A 19,514-nucleotide genomic window follows, 5' to 3' on the forward strand; every position below is an offset into this window, starting at 1 on the left:
CCAGCAGATCACCTGGCCCCAAGCCGTTTATGTGTTTATATTTACTTTATATGTGTTTATATCAACTGTAGTAATTAGTGCAGTCAGAAGATAGTCTACCTTGCAATTGTAGTTGCTGTTGCTAAAAGATCATAGCTAGAAACCTTTATGCATATATTGGGTTACCAATAGATCCTGACCTGCCTCCTTCACAACATTGCTATAAACCATTTGCACATCTGACCATGTCGGTCTGTTTGTATTTCATAAGTTATCTCTGTAAGTACTAAACACTAGTTTGGAGTTACAAACTTGACAATAAAGTGCAAAAATAATAGAACATCCTATATCATACTATTGAACATATGCAACTCTACAAAACTATTGGATATGTCAGATAGAAAGTAAAATTAACCAAGCAATTGATAATACATATGAAAATCAAGCTGTCAAATAGCAACAAGACCTATCTCATTTTAAAAGCACTAATAGGAAAACAACACATATAGATGTTCCTAGACATTATTTTCTCCTGAGTTTTATCAAAATGGACTGAAATGAATCTTCTCAAGGCATCCTTTACCTCCTTATTTCTCAGACTATATATGATCGGATTGAGCATTGGAGTCAAGATGGTATAGAAGACTGAGCATGCTTTGTGAAGGCTATTAAGTGTAACAGTGCTTGGTATCACATAAATACTAATCAGTGTACCATAAAAAATGGTAACTACCAAGAGATGGGAGGAACAAGTGGAAAATGCCCTTTGCTTCCCTGTGGTGGAAGGGATTTTCATTATGGCTACAATGATGAATGTGTATGAGGTTAAGGTCAGTGTAAATGGAGGAAAGGTGATTATAGGACACACAATATTCAGATACAGTTTTAATATATGTGTGTCAGTGCAGGATAATTCTAGGATTGGAAAGGTGTCACAAAAGTAGTGGTCAATTTCATTGCCAACACAGAAAATTAACTTGGATATTAAAGTCACTGTCACACTACTTAACAGAAAACCACTAATCCAAGAGCTGACTATCATCTGGAGACACAATTTGCCATTCATCTTGGTGACATAATGTAGTGGCTTACATATAGCTAAGTATCGATCATAGGACATAACGGATAAGAGATAGCATTCCACAGCTCCCAAAGAACCAAAGACATATTCTTGCACGAAACATGCATTGATAGATATAGTCTTCCTTCCTGTAAGGAAACTGAATAACATCCTTGGCAAGATATTTGAGCTGCAGCAGATCTCCAAGCAGGAGAGATTCACAAGAAAAAAGTACATGGGGGTGTGAAGGTTTCGATCAGTAGCAACTAGCAAGATAATGAGGATGTTCCCAGCCATTGTCACAATGTAGATGAGGAGAAACAACAGGAAAAGCGGAATCTGCAATACCTGGTGCTCTTCAAATCCCAGCAGCACGAATTCAGTTATGTATGATTGATTTTGGAATTCTTTCTTGTCAAATAACTGCACCTGCAAAAAGCATATTACTGGAAAATCATACTGGCTCTTTTGTCTTGAATTTCCCCAAATTGTTGGAAAAATCAGAAAGAGGTAAATTTATAATTAGGTTCAAAACTTGACCAATTATTTAAATGAGGTTTCCATGGTTTTGCCCCACAGCCTTAGATAGCAATAGAAAACCTGCATAATGTCTTGTATGTCCTTGATTTTTTAAAGTCATAGGTATAAATCGGATGCAATTAATGTCCATTGTGTTTAATTAGGTGTACATCTGCAAATGAGGATGCAGTTCACAGCTCCATGGAAGCGCTCATGTAGCTTACGGATTGGTCTGATGGGCAATTTCACATTTGTAATGTTTTACATAATTATCCATTTAATTATTGCTTTTGCATCCCACTTTTCTTCCATGAAAGTAATGTTTGTGCTGGTAGGATTCCCATGTTGTTCCCCTTTCATGCACAACCAAACCAAAATCTTCTTGTCTCACTTAAGAGCACAATTGTGCAGTTGTCCCAGAACTCAATCATCTATGCACACAAATAATTCTAGGCAGCATTGCTAGGGTTAGCATTTCATAGGAACAGAGTAAAAGGCCACATACCTTCAGTGGGGTAGTCATAATCAATTTACAGATGAAACTATGAGCAACCAGGATGTAATTTCTTCAGTTATACATTTTCCTTTGTGTTACTATTTTTCTGACAAAAACTGTGTGATCTACCTTTGTGGTGATACAAGAGTTTTCTGATGTTAACACACAGCAGTGTTCAGCACAATGTTTCAGTCATCAAAATTTAAAACCTGACGAAGCCCATGTCAGCTTGTTAATTTCAGTGCCTAAATGTGGACACCTTCTTTTCCTCTTTCGTGTCTCCTCCTCTAAAGCAGAAGACAGTAATGTCATTTCAGCTGGACTTATGATCTAAAGGGATGTCTCATGTCTGGTGTTCTAATGAATTAAATGAAATCATGCCTATCTTTACTACATTACTTGTGGAAGCACAGGAACATGTAAACTATTGCATCTGAAATGATCTTTAGGCTATGAGCTGCCCTTTATAGAAAAATAGCAGGTTTTCCTTGGCATATTAATTAACTGCCACCCACCCCCAGGTGCTACTGTGCTTCTGCACTCCAGGGAAATGTACATCAAGAGGGAATTAATATGAAAGGCCAACAATACTTCCCTTCCTTTTCAATTGCCTTTTTTGTTATAAATTGTAAGCCACTTTGAATATATTTAAAATGAAAGCGCACACATGCACAGATATTAAGTTCAGTAGCTGAATACTAAAACATTTAAGATCTCACTATTCAAGTATCATGTGCATTCCTGTTTCGTTCAGATGAAGCACACACATGCACACATGTCTACCAACATAATCCTCAAAATTCTATTGCTATTAAATCTGATTCCATTAGGGCTAATAATAGCAAAAATGTAACCCATGGCCTATCTGAAGAGCTTTATAGGTGTGCAGCATTTCAAGCTGATCTGATAAAAAGTGCCACAGATACAGCAAATTAAACTGTGTTGAAAATTGAAAAACACAGCTGTACTTTTCTTCTAAGCCATGGTTTGTCTTATACATTACTTTGAAATTTTGGTGAAAGCTAATATGGTAAAATTAGGAATGCTCACAATTAGAGACAGTGTGGCTAAAGTGTTGGACTGGGATACAAGAGATCCAGGTTCTAGTCCTCGCTTGGCCATGGAAGCCCACTGGGTGACCTTGGGCCAAGTCACAGACTCTCAGCCCAACCTACCTCACAGGGTTGTTGTTGTGAGGATAAAATGGAGAGGGGGAGGATTATGTACACAGCCTTGGGTTCCTTGGAGGAAAAAAGGTGGGATATAAATGCAATATATAAATAAATAAATAGTTAGCAGTCATCCCACAAACCTTTATCCTGCTACTGCTGGCACCTGCCTCTGCAAACCAGACCATGCAAGCCTTTGCCAAGGGCTTGTGAGGTTTGTGAGTGCTAGACAACTGCCCATGCTGTTTTGCTGCATTATTGGCTGCAACCATTAACACGGGAGGGGGGGGGGAGAAGGAGTGCACAATTTATGGTGGCTCCAGAAAGTGTGCACTCCCTATCCCCTTTACCCTTGCATTAATAAGGCTTTTACCACCCATTGGAGCAGGGGGGGAGCATGATTTCTGGAGTTTCTGGAAAGTGCACGTATGTCTCTGCTGTGTTAATGGTGGACACCATTAATGCAGTGAGGGGAAAGGGCATGATGCTGGAAGCCAGTGTGGACCCATGGCTGAGCACTCATGTTATCAGCACTGCAACCCACTTTCTCTCTGGGTCAGATTGGAACAAGCCCTTCACCACCCAGAAAAGCTCTGAAGGTATAACTGAGGTGGAAAAGAAATTCTTCTTCGCTACATTCACCACCATGAAACAGTCTCGGTAATGTTGCTAGTTGGGAAGCTGCAGAGAGCTTCAGGCTGCCACCAGTGAGTGTGAGGCTTAAAAATGTTTACATGAAGAAACCCCAAAGCCATTTTGTAAATGAAAATGAAGAGAATGCCAAGTTCCTTCCCACTTCATCCCACCACTTCCCCACCCCTAAATGATGTCACCAAAATTTGTGGATATTATTTGCTAGGGCTGTGCATGGACACCCCCCCCCCCAATCCTTTCCGCACCCGATCCACAAATTCTGGATCCGCTCTGCCCTGCGTCGATCCACCTATGGTCCACTCCGCTCCACTGTGGAGCTCCAGATCCGAATCGCAGCTCTGCAGTGGCGGCGGCAGTGGCGGCGGCGGCAGTGGCAGGTAAGCCCCCCTTCTTCCTCCCCCTTACCTGCATCTGTCATGTTCTGGTGGCTGCTTCAACTGAGCTTGAGGACTCAAGTGAAGCTGCTGCCAGAACGCGATGGACTCAGGTAAGACCCTTCCCCCCTGCCCCCTTACCTGGATCTGCCGCCATCGCCGCACGGACTGCAGTGGCAGCACCGCCACCAGGTAAGGCCTCCTCCCTCCTCCCCCCTTACCTGAGTCTGTCTCGTTCTGGCAGCAGCTAGACCTGAGCCCAAGGACTCAAACCAGAAGCAGTGGGGGGAGTCCGGTTTGAGTCCTCGGGCACAGGTCTAGCTCAGGTAAGTTCCTTCCCCCCTGCCCCCTTTCTTGGCTCCACCACCACTGCCGCATGGACTGCGGTGGCAGTGGTGGAACCAGTTAAGGCCCCCTCCTTCCTCCCCCCTTACCTGCATCCATTGCGTTCCGGCAGCAGCTTCACCTGAGACCAAGGCCCAAAGCGGAAGGGCAGGCCATGGTTGCAGCCTGGTTTTCTGGTTTGAGTCCTTGGGCTCAGGTGAAGCTGCTGCCGGAATGCGATGGACTCAGGTAAGACCCTTCCCCCCTGCCCCCTTACCTGGCTCTGATGCCACACGGACTGCAGCAGTGCCAGGTATGCCCCCACTTACCTTTTTTTGGAGCTCCGTATCAAGGTGAACGATCCGCTTGGTCTCGATCCTCTTCACCTCAATCCGCACCCACCCACCCGACCTGCTTCATCTCCGCCTTTGACAGAGGTGAATCAGACCGCCTCGCTATTGCTTCTATGCTCCAAAGAAAAGCAGAGCACAGCCCTATTATTTGTACCAACTATCTGACTTTTTGAAGCTGTGTTTAATTAATATATGAATTAGGTTTTATATGTATTGGTTCTATGTCTACTTTATATCTACTTTGCTATTGTTGTTGCTTTTGCTGAAATATTTTGAATCAGGACTCCTTAGGAACTGCAGGTCACACAGACAGTTACCAGTAGATCCTGATCAGCCTTCTGCACAGCTTTGAAGTAAACCCATTGCACATGTTTCTATTTCTGAAGGAATTAATGTGGACCCTCAGGCACTAGTTTGGGGATTTGGTACAAAAATGATTTGAATATTCCACTAGTGTATGTTATTCCTCCCCCACTTCCTCTCCCTTTTGTTAAATTTGATTTGGGTGAATGAATGTTCACATCTATGCATTGTTATGCTTCCTATATTTTACATATATTTATCCTTAGAGTATTTGATTACCCAGAGAATAAAGGAAGAGATATTGGGGATAAAGTGATTTTAAACAAACAAACAAACACCCTGCCTTCTATCAGAGGAAGGTTTTCCACTTGTAGATGGTTCTCCTGACTCATTTGGGGGATCACTACACACTACATATCACCACATTCAGCAGGGTCCTCTGACTCTCTTTCTAGAATTGTTATGGGGCTGGAGGGGCTGGCATGGGAAGGACGGATTGGGAAGTCCATGTCTGTCAAGACAGTTGACCCAGCATAATTTTTATATTGTATTTTGTATTTGTGCTTTTAACCTGTTGGTTGTCTTACTATGGTTTTAATTTTTGTGAACCGCCCAGAGAGCTTCGGCTATTGGCGGTATAAAAATTAGGCATGTGCTCCGCTCCGATTAGAAGCACAGAAGCAGGAGTGAATTGGCCTGCTCCGCTTTGCCCAGAGGCGGCGTAGAAGCAGACCGCGGACCCCTAGAAGCAAGGCAAAGAGAAGCGCCCATTTTCGGAGCACTCCGGTTTCCGCGGTCCGATCCGATCGCCATCTTGAAACATTTCGCCCATAGGATTGCATTGTGGAAAAGAAAGGGGGATAACTGTGTTGTTTTTGAAGCTATCTTTCTGAAAATTCTTGTGCTCAGAGAGTTGTGGATGGGGGTCATTTTGAGACTACTCTCAGCTCTCTGCGTGCTGTGGTTCGTGTGCTAGATTTTTAAAAAAAAACGGCGGGAAAATACCTTTTCCGAAGGGCTGAGGGGCAGAGTCAACTCCCGGTCATGATCACATGATCCCAAAGTTGGAGGAGGGGATAGGCAAAATGGGTAACTTGGGATTCTGGGAACTTCTCTTTCTTAGTCTGAATGGACTTTTCCCAGTGTTTTTTAAAACAGTAGCCCCATCAAATGCACAAACACAACCTGTGAAATCATATACTAAGCCAATAATAAGAGAGCACTGCTACCCACCCTAACTTTAGGGAACAACTGAAAAGATGTGGTGCAAGGGGATGAGCTCCCCTAGGGCATCCCATGTAGATGTGCCCCCACTCTCTCCTGTACTTGGAGGGCAATTAGAGCCCTCCAAAGAGAGTAACCCGGTGGAGCAATGCCTATCATGAGTTGAAGTGAGAGCTCTACTCCTCAGCTCTCGTGATGAAGTGATGGCTTTCATGAGTTAAACTGGCAGCTGCTTCCCCCTCCCCTGGGCACGTCCCCCTATTGCTGCTAAAAGACAGATATATTCTTTTTAAAAAAGTTGTTCTTGTTGTTTATTCAGCAACACTGCTGCTTTTAATTCCACCCCTCCTTTGTTTATTTCCTTATGCCCCCAGAAATGTCTGCTGCCTGCCTGCCTTCCCTCTCTCCTCCCCTGCCTGCCTCGCAGGGGTGTTGTGTGTGTTTCTGGCTTTGACTCAGGGGAGAAGTCCTTCCTGCTCTCACTTGGAGTTTTGGAAGTTCCAGATCTATTTTTCAAGTGTGGAAGAAGATTCATATAGGTTTATCTCTACTCCCCAATTCATGGCATGTTGGGATTCCTTTGAAATGGCCCCATTGAGATGTCTGCAGGTTTAAGCGCCGCCAAAAATCAGGGGATGATGGGACTGCCTTGAGTCTTGGCGTGCGTGTGCAACCCTGGATAAGCTATCATGGTGGCGAGTTTGAGGTTTTTAACATGCAAATTGACGGAGCTATCGAAAGGGGTGTGAATGGAGTGTTGGATTTTCATAAATTCCCAAAAAATCAGGGGATGATGGGACTGCCTTGAGTCTGGGCATGCGTGTGTGTCCCTGGATAAGCTATCATGGTGGCGAGATTGAGGTTTTTAATGTGCAAATTGACGGAGCTATCGAAAGGGGTGTGATTGGGGTGTTGGATTTTCATAAATTCCCCAAAAATCAGGGGATGATGGGACTGCCTTGAGTCTGGGCATGCATGTGTGGCCCTGGATAAGCTATCACGGTGGCGAGTTTGAGTTTTTTAACGTGCAAATTGACGGAGCTATCGAAAGGGGTGTGAATGGGGTGCCCGATTTTCAAAAATTCCCCAAAAATCAGGAGATGATGGGATTGCCTTGAAACTTGGCGTGCGTGTGTATACCCCCATGAGGTGTCATGGTGCCAAACGTGAGGTTTCTAACTTGAACATAAAAAAGTTGTTTACTTTTTTAGCTTTCAAAGCAAGCCTATGGGGGGAAAACGGAGCTCCGATCCGGATCCGGAGCTCCAAGCGGAGCGGAGCGGAAGTGGGTGGAGTGGGGGCGGGGCAAAGCGGCCCGCTCCGAAAATCACGGATCTGCAAGTGAAGCGGAGTGGGGGGTCCGTGCACACCCCTAGTATGAATTGCCTATACTTCCAACCCACTTTCTCCCTCCTTCCTTAAAAAAGACATTTTCCAAACTCATCTCTACATTACTTGAGTTATTTATGACAAAGGCCATAGCTAGACCTAAGGTTTATCCCAGGATCATCCCAGGTTCGTCCCTGCCTGAGCGCTGGATGCCCTGTGTGGCACTTAGATGAACAGGTTTGACCCCAGGACAATCCTGGGATAAACCTTAGGTCTAGCTACGGCCTAACTTAATTACCATTTGTTTCAAATGGTTCCATGCTAAGCATGACTACGTTTGGATACAAAACACCATCCTATGTGAGTGAGTCCGTTGCACTTACTGGATTGGATGCAGATTTAGATATGCGCAACAGTGCTGGCAGAAGTGGACTTCCCATCCTTCCTACTGCAGCCCCTCTACACCACTGAAAATGCTACACAGAAGGTTGATACACTGTGCTGAGTGGGATGAACTGTGAGGTGGAGGAAGAGGGACTCTCTGAAAACTGGGCAGAGAGACCTTCCATGAACAAACACTTTCCATCAAATCCTTGATCTAAACCTTTGTGATTTATTTACTGTCCTTAAGTTCAGGATTCAAAGAATTGCATCATTACTTTTGTCATCCCACATGCCAGATGGAAAACGGTTTTAGAGAGTGCCAGTATTTTAAAAATTAATAACAGTTTGTTAAATGGTATGAAAGTCAACAGTTCAAAGAACAAGAAGAAACATGCTAATGAAAAACACTTGCCAGAGTGTATGTAGCATCTTGAATTCTACCTTTGGTTAAGCATTTATAAGTCTCTTTGGCCCCATTCAGAAGACACCTTAAACCATGGCTTTAACCATGGTGTTTAAGCCAGAAAGCTGGGCTGTGTTCAGAGGAAACCTTAAACGTCTGCTTTAACCATGGTGGTTAAGCCAGAAAACCTTATTCACCATGGTTAAAGCCATGTTTTAAGGTGTCTTCTGAATGTGGCCTCTGTAGATTTAATTTATTTATTCTTAGAAAAGAAAAACATGGATTCAACAACCATGCACAAACTTCCCCAGATAAGCTGTCCCCAAAAGAAAACTTTCTATCGAACAGATTTATTTACACCTTACTTACTGTACATATTTTTCTTCTATGTGGAAAGGACCAATAGCCAGTGGCCTCATAATGAATTCATAGAGCCATTATGATCATTGATTTTCCTGAACAAAAACATAAAAAGTAACCCTAATCCATTAGTGAAAATATTTTTTGTTGATGAAAATAACAGACTAAAAGTACAACTGACCTGAAATAAATTGTGTATCTAAAATAACAATCCACTCTTTATTTTATACTTGTACCTGGGCAGTGCATGCATTAAAAAGATGTGTATTTTATGATGATGAATCAATACTTTCTTGGGAATTTCAGACAGAGAAACTGGGGTTGGAAACAACACATACAATCCTAAAGGGAATTTACCTTTGATGAGAGAATTTGTCGTCTCCTAATGAGCTTACCAAAGAGAGGATTTTTTTTTTTACCTGAGAGAAATAGATTTCTGAAATATTCACAGGTGGCCATGCGTTAGTGACACTTGGCCTTAGCTGTATGTTGTTGTTGCTGCATTATTATTATTATTATTATTATTATTATTATTATTATCCTTTTAAAACCAGAGTTGGAACTATCTTCACTTAGTTGTGGAGACGTATTAGCTAATAAAGTTCCATATGGAAACTAGCTAAGAAGGCCATAGATTAAAACCAGCCAAAATGTCATAAATTTAATTTAAATTTCTATCAAAGAAAGTTGAGATGTGTGACATCTTCCTAAAAATTCATAGAATCATAGAATAGTAGAGTTGGAAGGGGGCTATAAAGCAATCGAGTCCAACTCCCTGCTCAATGCAGGAATCCACCCTAAAGCATACCTGACAGATGGCTGTCCAGCTGCCTCTTGAAAGCCTCTAGTGTGGGAGAGCCCATGACTTCCCTAGGTAACTTGTTCCATTGTCATACTGCTCTAACAGTGAAGAAGTTTCTCCTAATATCCAGCTGGTCATCAGGAAAAACATATTAATTGCAGTAATATGTGTGTTTGTTGCTTCCCTTGCATTCCTACAAACATTGTGTCTGTGCAGGTTTCACCTAGTTGACTTTGAACCTTGCTTTTGAGAAGAGTTGATGGTAATTATTGGAGGATTAGAAACTTGTTGGATCAGACTCAACATCCATCTAGTCCAGCATTCTGTTTCCAGTGGAGGTTCATTGGTTTCTGGGTATCTTACAAGCAGGGTATGAAGGGAATTATCCTTCCCTATTGTTTATTTCTAGCGTCTGGTATTCAGAGACATAATACTGCTTATGAATATGGGAGATTCCATTCAGCTATCATGGCTAATGACGTTGAGTATTTTGATTTTATAGAAAAGAAGTTTGCTTCCCTTGAAATTGCAGGAACTTCCAAATTCACTAAGATTCTGTGGCAAATTTAAATAGAAATAAAACTCTTAGTTTTAATAAGATAACTCATAAAGATGTATCAGTTTGAATGAGATAGATCGTCTATATCTAGCTAATGGTCAATCCATAGATATATGACATAACTGAGTATCTCACCCTGAGTTAATGTTCATCATATGAGCTACCACTAATTAAAAGTGTTGCCTCCATTCAGATGCAAAGGGAATATGAAATTTGTTCAGGGAGCTCCATTACACCTGCGTACTCTCACTTCTCCACCTCCACTTTTGTTGCTCAATATTTCCGCTTTATCTCAGGGGTCATCTTTATCACACTACTTCTCCTGAACACAGCAGCAGATAGCAGCAACTTCTGTATTTAAAAATAAGTCAGACTTACTGGGGGCTTTTTTGTTGCAGAAAGAAGGCTAGAAGGGGTGGGAGATGCATGGGAGGCAAACAATATCATGGGAGGAACCCACAGAATTCCATGAGTACCCAGTAACGAGAGTGCAATAAAATGCTTGTCTGATGATGTCCACGGTGTATGGTATAGTATGTGCTGTGCTGTGCTCCAGAAAAAAAAGTATTTGTAGGTTTGGAAAAGATTTTTGAAATGATTTTTCACCCCCTTTCAGTCTATGGGATTCTATAAGCTCTTAGCATGGAATAGAATGGGGGAATAGAATGGAGCATAAGTGCAAAGCTGTGGTAGAACAGTTGCATCTCAACTCATTTTGGACCTAATGAGGAGCTGTTGGGAGTTTATTTCTGTGGGGACTGTGAGGAGAGAGAAGGACACAGAGACTGGATATGAATGTTCTGCCCCCAGTTACCAGTAAGTAGATATTTGACAGCTAACTATCAGTTAGGCCTACAATTGAGGGTTACCATATTTGGTAAACCAAAAAAGAAGACACCCAGTGGAATGAGTGGGAAAGCGGCTTTCTGGGACCTCTGGAAAGCACATCATTCCCCCCTGCCACTTTAAAGGCTCTGATTGGAGTGGAGGAGGGGGAAAGTAAGTCATTCTCGCCCCCTCACCTCAACTGGGTCCTGACTGGAGCAATGTGCGGGTGACAGGAAAGCCTGCTTTCGAGGGCCTCCAGAAAGTGTGTCCTCCTCCCAACCCCCACTACACTAATGGCGGCTGCTATTAGCATGGCAAGGGGAAAATACATGCTTTTTGGAGGCCTCAGAAAGTGCACTTTCCTCTCCTTCACTCCAATTGGGGCCTTAAATGCTCCTATTAAAGGGGAAAGTGTGTCATTCCTCCCACCCCAACCCCCACTGCTCCAATTGGGACCTTTTCTATAATGCCTGGGAATGGCATGTTTTCCCCTTTAAGGCCCTGAATGGAGCAGTGGGGGTGAGGGGGGTGATGCACTACCAGAAAGTGCATTATTCCTCCATGCCATGCTAATGGTGGCCTTAAAAGGAAAAGTATGTCATTCTAGGACATTATAGAAAATTACAAAAAATCCCCCCCTAACACCAAGGGTAGAACAAAATCCAGAGAAATCCTGACAGTTGGTCACCTTATTACAATTACTTCTCAGTCCTAGACTTCACAGCTATAGACAGGTTTTATTTTAAGAAACAAGTTACCTTTATGGAACATACCTCTATTGGACTACTTTCCCTCCTTTTTATTCTATTGCTTCAATAAATACTTTAAATGGTTGGTAGTTTTGCACACACACCTTTCCCTCTTCCTTGTTAAATACATCCTATTTCTTGTTTTGAAATTCTTCACTTGGGCAGGATCTACACTACTGCTTTATAATGACTTATAACAGTTTTCACAACTGTTTGGATCCAGGACACATTCCTTGTACAGTTTTCAAACCATTTTCAAAGTGTTGTATCCTGTTTGGTTTAGATCTGCCCCCTGCTTTTAGAGAACAGGGGTCCTGGTGGGCTGGAGGCACTGCACACTAGGTTGGGGTCAGCATCTTTCTGTACCAACAGTGTCTTTCCCTACCAATAGCCCTGTAGAGCAATAAAAGCCATGGAACTTGGTTTCGTACATACAGTGGATGTTGGAGAAATATGTGGGAGATGAGAAGGGAGAATGACAAGTCCACTAGCCCATCTACTGCCTCCCAACGTTTTTCTGTTGTATATTTTATCTTCAAACCTAAATGAAGTCAATAAACAAACAAACAAAAATTCCTTTCAGTTTTTAACATGCTGTGTTAAGGGTTTACCATGTTCAATCTCCAAAATCCTGGGAAATTATGGTTTAGGGTCACACACTTAATAGGTGAATTATTTAGGCAATATGCACATGGTATGGTATCCCACACAGTGATAGATCCAGCTTCACCACTACTGAATCGTGAATGGCTGTCAGTGACAGAGTGGTGAACACAAGTCCCAGATGGTCTATTTGTTGGAATAGACACATTTTTATAAGTAGGACCTGCAACACAATGTTGCAGTTCTTCTTCACATTCTTACAGGAGCTCCAGACAGTTCTATTCAGAGCTCCAGATACTCCATACCATACATTTATTGTTTAGTAGTTCAGTTTGGGCTACAATCTTGGTGACACTGAGTTCAGTATTAAGGAAAGGAAAGGGACCTCTCGTGCAAGCACTGAGTCATTACTGACTCTTGGAGGGACGCCAGCTTTCACTGACGTTTTCTTGGCAGGCCTTATAGTGGGGTGGTTTGCCATTGCCTTCCCCGGCCATTATTACCTTTCCCCCAGCTAACTGGGTACTCATTTTACCGACCTCGGGAAGATGGAAGGCTGAGTCGATCCGAGCTGGCTGCCTGAGAACCAGCTTCTGCTGGGATCGAACTCAGGCCGTGGGGCGAGTTTCAGCTGCAGAAACTGTGCTTCATCCTCTATCCACTTCCTTGATTCTTTCCTTCCCTATCCCAATCTAAATTTAAGTTTCAGGTTCCTTCAGGGAAAGATATATTCTTTGATTGGATGACCATGTAAAGTAACATATAAAGAGATGCTATTTAACAAATAATTAAAAGAACACACATAACAGACCCATCTTTGATCTAAGAAATAATTTAAAGAGTACTTAATTTATCTGTAAAGGTCATGAAAATAATCTTTATTTGGAATGCAAGCATGTAGCATATAACAAATATTCAGATGTTTCAAATAATGCAGGGCAGACCCACAGGGGATTTGCTTATCTATTGAAGTCAATGTTTTTCACCTGGAGAATCAGCTAGAATGCTGCACATTTCTCATTTCCTCTCTGATTAGTACCAGAACTAGCTCCTCCTGGCCTGATCAAAAACAACTTTAAAAACCTGGAGGATTTTCAAAAGTTGTTTGTGATATGATTATATGAGTTGGGGGGAAAGGAGAGGAAAAAGTTAAAAATAAATGATGGCCAGAATCCAAAGATGAGTGGACCCAGTTCTGAACTTCCACAAATATTTTTGATCACTCCCCCCTCCCATGCCTCATGGTAACTGGTATTTAATAGAGCACTCTTTAATACATATTTTGTGATACAGTATGAAAAAAGCAAATGAGAGTAACATAAATTATTATTATTATTATTATTATTATTATTATTATTGATGATGATGATGATGTATGCCACTTGGAGGAGGCTTCTGGCCTGAAAGATGGCCAAGAAATATAATAATAATAATAATAATAATAATAATAATAATAATAATAATAATATTTTGATAATAAACTATGCATTTGCAAACAACTGACAAACCTGTCTTCTAAGTGCCTTCTTTACTTCTTTGTTTCTCAAGCTGTAGACAAGCGGATTTATCATGGGAGTAAGGACAGCATAAAAGACGGAGAAGACTTTATTGAGGTCTTTCAGTGTATCAGTAGTTGGGAAAATATAGACCATAGTTATTGTGCCATAGAAAATAGTAACCACAATAAGGTGAGAGGAACACGTAGAAAAGGCCTTTTGTTGGCCACTGGTTGAAGAGATTTTAAGGATGGCAGTGATAATGCAACCATATGATATTAGGGTTAGCAAAAATGGAGGGATGGTGAATACAGAAGAAACAAGAAAAATGAGAATCCTCAAAAGATGTGTGTCACTGCAAGACAATTCTATGAGTGGAAAGACATCACAAAAGAAATGATTGATTTCATTGGGACCACAAAAAGTTAACCTGGACACTAATATTATTGTTACAGATATAGCCAAAAACCCACTGAGGAAGGAGCCACCAACTAACAGCACACAGAATTTACCATTCATACGGCTTGCATAATGCAAGGGCCGGCATATAGCTAAGTACCGATCATAGGACATCACAGATAAAAGATAGCATTCAGTTGCCCCAAGTGATGCAAAGAAATAGTGTTGAACAAAGCACAAATGGAATGGAATGGACCTGTTCCCGGTTAGAAGATTGACCAGAGTCTTGGGCAGAATGGTAGAACTATAGCAGGTCTCCAGGCAGGAAAAATTCCCAAGGAAAAAGTACATAGGGGTATGAAGATGTTTATCAGCTATAACAAGCATAACTATGAGGATATTCCCAGCTAAGGTCACCATGTAGATAAAAAGAAAGAGTAAAAAGAGTAAAGGTTGCAATTCTTGGAGATTCCTGAATCCTATAAGGATGAACTCTGTAACATTTGTTTGATTTTCCAGATCTGTGCTGTGTAGGAATTGCATCTGTAGATAAAACATATTCAAACAAAAGAGTCTAATAAAAATATGAAGGAACACAAAGTTACAACTATTATTGCTTTTCTTTCCTCATGTGTAATCATCCCTCAGTTGTTATGCCAAGCATTACTAAACTATTTGATATATCAAACTAAACTAGATTATTTGGCAGTCACACTATTTCATTACAAGTGAACCACTGAGAGATTTTAATATATTCAGTAGTATGCAAATAACACAAATAAATAAATAAGTAGCCATGATGTAGGAGATCCATTCATGCAGTTTTTATAATACAAGGGTCAGCATATGACTAAATACCAATTGTAGGGCAACACAGATGAGGGATAGCACTTAACTGCCCCAAGAGATGCAGAGAAATCCATGGAAGGATCCACACTACTGCTTATAACAGTTTATAATGGTTATGACAACTGTTCAGGCCCAGGACACATTACATATACCGTTTTCATACCGTTTTTAAAGTGTTATATCCTGCTTGGTGTAGATCGGCCCCATGTTCCACAAAGCAAAGATTAAAGGAAACAGATCTGTCCCCAATCAAGGGAAGTTGATGAGAGTCTTAGCCATAATTAGGGTGACCAACTGTCAGGATTTCCCAGGATTTGTCCTGGTTTTTGTTCTTTCCATGGTGTCGGGGGATTTTCTATAATTTTCAATAATGTCCTGGAATGACACACCTTCCTCTTTAAGGCTGCCATTAGCATGGCAGGAGGGAATGACATGCTTTCTTGAGGTACATCATTCCCCCACCCCGAGCTCCAATTGAGGTCTTAAAGGGGAAAGTGGGTCATTCGTGGACATTATAGAAAAGGCCCCAATTGGAGTGGATGGTGGTGCTGCAGAATGAAATCCTTTCCCCTTCTCCACTCCAATTGGGTTCTTTAAGGTGGCGGGGGAATAACGTACTTTCTGCAGGACTTAGAAAGCTACTTCCCCCCCCCACACACACACACTAGGTGTCCTCTTTTTTGGTTTCCCAAATATGGTCACCCTACCATAATAGTAGAACTGTAGCAGATCTCCAGGCATTCATGGATCTCCCACCTTTTGCTAAAAGCAGCCACTGCAATAAGCAGAGGATGTTTTTATCAGGGAAACAGTTGCAAGGTGTTCTTCTGCCAGTGGCTTGAGCCGGATCCAAATTGACCTCCCATAGCTATACTTGGCAAAAGAAAAGAGATCTATTCACAGATCTCCCAAGGGGTGTGTGTGTGTGTGTGTGTGTGTGTGTGTTTCAAGCTCCAGGCTGGTGTAGTTGAGAACCCTGCTCCTGGTGCATCCCAGGGGAATGGAGAGGTTTTTGATCCAGTAGAACCAAATGCTTTCTTCCCCTTACATATTTATTTATTTTAAACCCCCAGCTTTCCACTAAACCTAGTGCTCAAATTGTCCCCATCCTGCCCACACTCAGCCCCTGGTACATCCATATTGGAACTTTTCACAGTTAAGTCACGGCTTATAGAGTACACATCCCCCAACCCACCCCTCTCCCGGCTGGCAGAGCTCTTCTACACTGACAAAGGGGCACTTCCAATCCTCTCCTGGTAACAGGTCTGCAGATTAGAACTGCTCAAAGACTGAGGCCTTAGCTAGACCTAAGGTTTATCCCAGGATCATCCCGGGGTCATCCCTGCCTGATCCCTGGATCCCCTGTGTGTCATTTAGATGCACAGGGATGACCCCGGGATGATCCCGGGATAAACCTTAAGTCTAGCTAAGGCCTGAGACTCAAATGAGGTCTCCTGAGTTTTCCCTACTATGCCAAACACTGGATCTCATCAGCAATACTCATGATCAGCATTAGCAGATGTAAAGTCCTGTTGTTTTCATGAGGACTTTAAGTGCTTAACTCTCCCATTGTCAAAAATGATTCCCCACCCTGCATTTTAGCTAAACAGGCTTTTTGCCTATCTAGCATAGGTGCTTCAGAGGGGGAGCGAAGGAGGCTGGAAAGGCTTAGGATAACCCATACCCCACCCTCTCCAGTCACCCACCCCACCCATCCCCACTACCCCTACTCTGAAGTTGTTCTTCTGACTTCAGAGAGGCAGCCATGTCTCTGTGCTGGCTGGGGTGGGGTGGGGTGGCAGGGAGTATGGGTTCCCAGCTCTGACATCAGGGCACCGTCTCTGATCTTGTATCTGGTAATCTGAAGTATTCTATGCCTCCCCAACACTGTCTAGGGGCCATAGGATTGCTCCATAACTTAAGTCTTATTAAATCTAACTCAATACTATATTTATCACTCCAACATTTCTTTGTGAGATATATGTTTATGGTGAAATTGATGCTTAAAAGTTTTAGGCATTGTTTCAATATGCTAAATTTTGTGCATGACTGATCAACTTTTGGATCTAATTTTATCAACATATTTAAAATGTTTATTTCTTCAAATTTCTCCATTCTCTCCCTCCCCCCTTATCTTTGCCTTTATTCCTTCTCCTACCTTCTTCTTTGGATGCATTCCTGGATTTTATGGCTGGAAAAAAACACTGAATTTATGCAGTCTGACGATACTGTAGACATCCAGTTGTATCTCTTCCCACATTTTAATGTATAACTTTGCAAAGGTTACCCAAAGCTGCAATCCTATACTCAGTTTCCTGGGAGTAAGTTCCATTGAGCTCCAAGAGACTTCCTTATGGGTAGATACGCATTGGGTTGTTTAGTTAATTAGTTCTAAATAGGAATTCTCACAAATTTCCTGAATCATTTCAGATTAGCTGGCCTATGGTCTGTTAACTGATAGATTGTTAATTGCAGTAAGGATGCATTTAATCGTAGATTTTATATTCAATGGCACCAGTGTCTCAAAGGAAGAAGGGGGAAGAGGTAATTAGAGGTTTGCTGAAGACTAAGAGGGAATCCTCCCTAGGGAAATTTAGTGAGGAAACAGAGGCAGATTAAATAAAAACAACAACTCCATGATCTAGGAATAAACTGAAACCTCCCACCCCTAATTTCACTGCCCTATTCATGGGTAGCAAGAAAATATTTTGGTGATTTGGGGTGGATGGGTGGGGAATAAATTTTGGGGAACTGAGGGAATTCCATGTGGTGGTGGTGGTAGCAGTGGGTAGCAGCAGTCCTGCTAATGGTCCTTTTGGTATCTGCTATCCATGCAGCATTTAGTACACACAATGTCATCTGCTATGGTATTTTGGATAATGAGGAAAGAAAAGTGGGAAATAATACTAGAAAATGGTACATGAAATGGATAAGGTGCCCCAACACTTAACAGTGCACTTCAATACTAATAAAAAGTACTAGTAAGGAATATCCAGCTCATGTAAGGAATATCCTTCTGGCAACTGGAGTTAAAAAAAACTAGGGGTGTGATCCGCTTCACTTAGAATCGGCAAAGCAACAGCGAACCAGGGTGATCCGCCTCTGCCTGAGGCGGAGGAGAAGCGAATCGGGGGGCTGGAGAAGCATGGCGAAGAAAAGCAACCATAAGGGGATCGCTTCTCTTTTCGATGAGCACTTTTGGACTTTTTCGCCCATAGGATTGCATTGCGGAAAAGATTAGTGGATAACTTTTTTTGTTTTTCAAGCTATCTATTTGAAACTCACTGTCCTTAGAGAGTCGTGGGTGGGGGTCATTTTGAGTCTATTTTCAGCACTTTGTGTGCTGCGGTTTGCTTGCTATATATTTTTTAAAAATAGGTTTAAAAAAGTGGGAGAGGTACCTTTTTGAAGTGCTGAGAGGCAGATTCAACTCCCAATCATTATCACCTGATGAAGCATCCTCCAATCCCAAAGTTGGAGGGGGGATAAGCAAAATGGGATACTTAGTATCTTGGGATACTGGGAAACCTTTCTTTCTTGGTCTCTGAACGGACTTTTCCCAGTGTTTTTTAAACCAGTAGCCCCACCAAACGCACAAACACAACCTGAAATGATATACTAAGCAAATAAATAACAGATAGGAAACACAGCACTGCTACCCACCCTAACCTTGGTGAACAACTGAATAGATGTGGTGCAAGGGGATGAGGTCCCCTAGGGCATGTGGACGTGCCCAGTGCACACACTCCTGCCCTTGGAGGGTAATCAGAACCCTCCAAAGATTAACCAGTGGAGAAGCTATGCCTGTCATGAGTTGAAGTGTCAGGTAGCTTCTTAAAGACTGGTACTTACTTAGGGCCAGTCAAATAGGCATAATTCCCCCTCCCCCTGGGCACGTCCACTTTCCTCTTACTGGTAAAAGACAGACATAGCCTTTTTAAAAAAATTCTTCTTGTTGTTAATTCAGCAACACTGCTGCTTTTAATTCTACCCCTCCTTTGTTTGTTTGTTTATTTATTTATTTATTTATTTATTTATTTATTTATTTATTTATTTATTTATTTATTACATTTTACATTTATACACCCCATAGCCCAAGCTCTCCTGGCTTTTCCTCTTCAGTGAAGTCAGGCAGACTTTCATTGTGGTTCAACTCCTTGTTGTTGTTGTTGTTGTTGCTGCTGCTGCTGTTGTTGTTGTTGTTGTTGCTATTAATATTAATTAGTACTGCTATTATTAACGATACTATTTTGTTGTTGTTTAATAATGGCTGTGATCACAGTGCAGTCAATCAACTC

General features: G+C 41.9%; 2 protein-coding genes across 2 annotated transcripts; both read right to left on the reverse strand.

The window, feature by feature from the left end:
* Positions 1-445: 445 nt before the first annotated feature.
* On the reverse strand, positions 446-4,752 carry LOC134405326 (olfactory receptor 1M1-like). The gene is made up of 2 exons (XM_063136570.1): positions 4,718-4,752; positions 446-1,511 (listed from the first exon to the last, which is right to left on the reverse strand). The coding sequence occupies exons 1-2, from the start codon at positions 4,750-4,752 to the stop codon at positions 446-448; spliced, it is 1,101 nt and encodes a 366-aa protein (XP_062992640.1).
* A 9,201-nt stretch (positions 4,753-13,953) lies between these two features.
* Positions 13,954-14,910, reverse strand: LOC134405327 (olfactory receptor 5AP2-like). Its single transcript, XM_063136571.1, has one exon. The coding sequence runs from the start codon at positions 14,908-14,910 to the stop codon at positions 13,954-13,956; it is 957 nt and encodes a 318-aa protein (XP_062992641.1).
* Between the last annotated feature and the right edge of the window lie 4,604 nt (positions 14,911-19,514).

Source organism: Elgaria multicarinata, chromosome 11 (genome assembly GCF_023053635.1).
Source record: "Elgaria multicarinata webbii isolate HBS135686 ecotype San Diego chromosome 11, rElgMul1.1.pri, whole genome shotgun sequence".
NCBI classification, from domain to species: domain Eukaryota; kingdom Metazoa; phylum Chordata; class Lepidosauria; order Squamata; family Anguidae; genus Elgaria; species Elgaria multicarinata.

Coding starts and splice junctions, on each gene's coding strand:
- LOC134405327 (XM_063136571.1), bottom strand. CDS start 14,910: ATGCAATTCCTACACAGCACAGATCTGGAAAATCAAACAAATGTTACA.
- LOC134405326 (XM_063136570.1), bottom strand. CDS start 4,752: ATGGCCTGCCCTTCCGCTTTGGGCCTTGGTCTCAG. Junction 1,512..4,717: donor GCTTTGGGCCTTGGTCTCAG/GTGAAGCTGCTG, acceptor GGGAAATTCAAG/ACAAAAGAGCCAGTATGATT.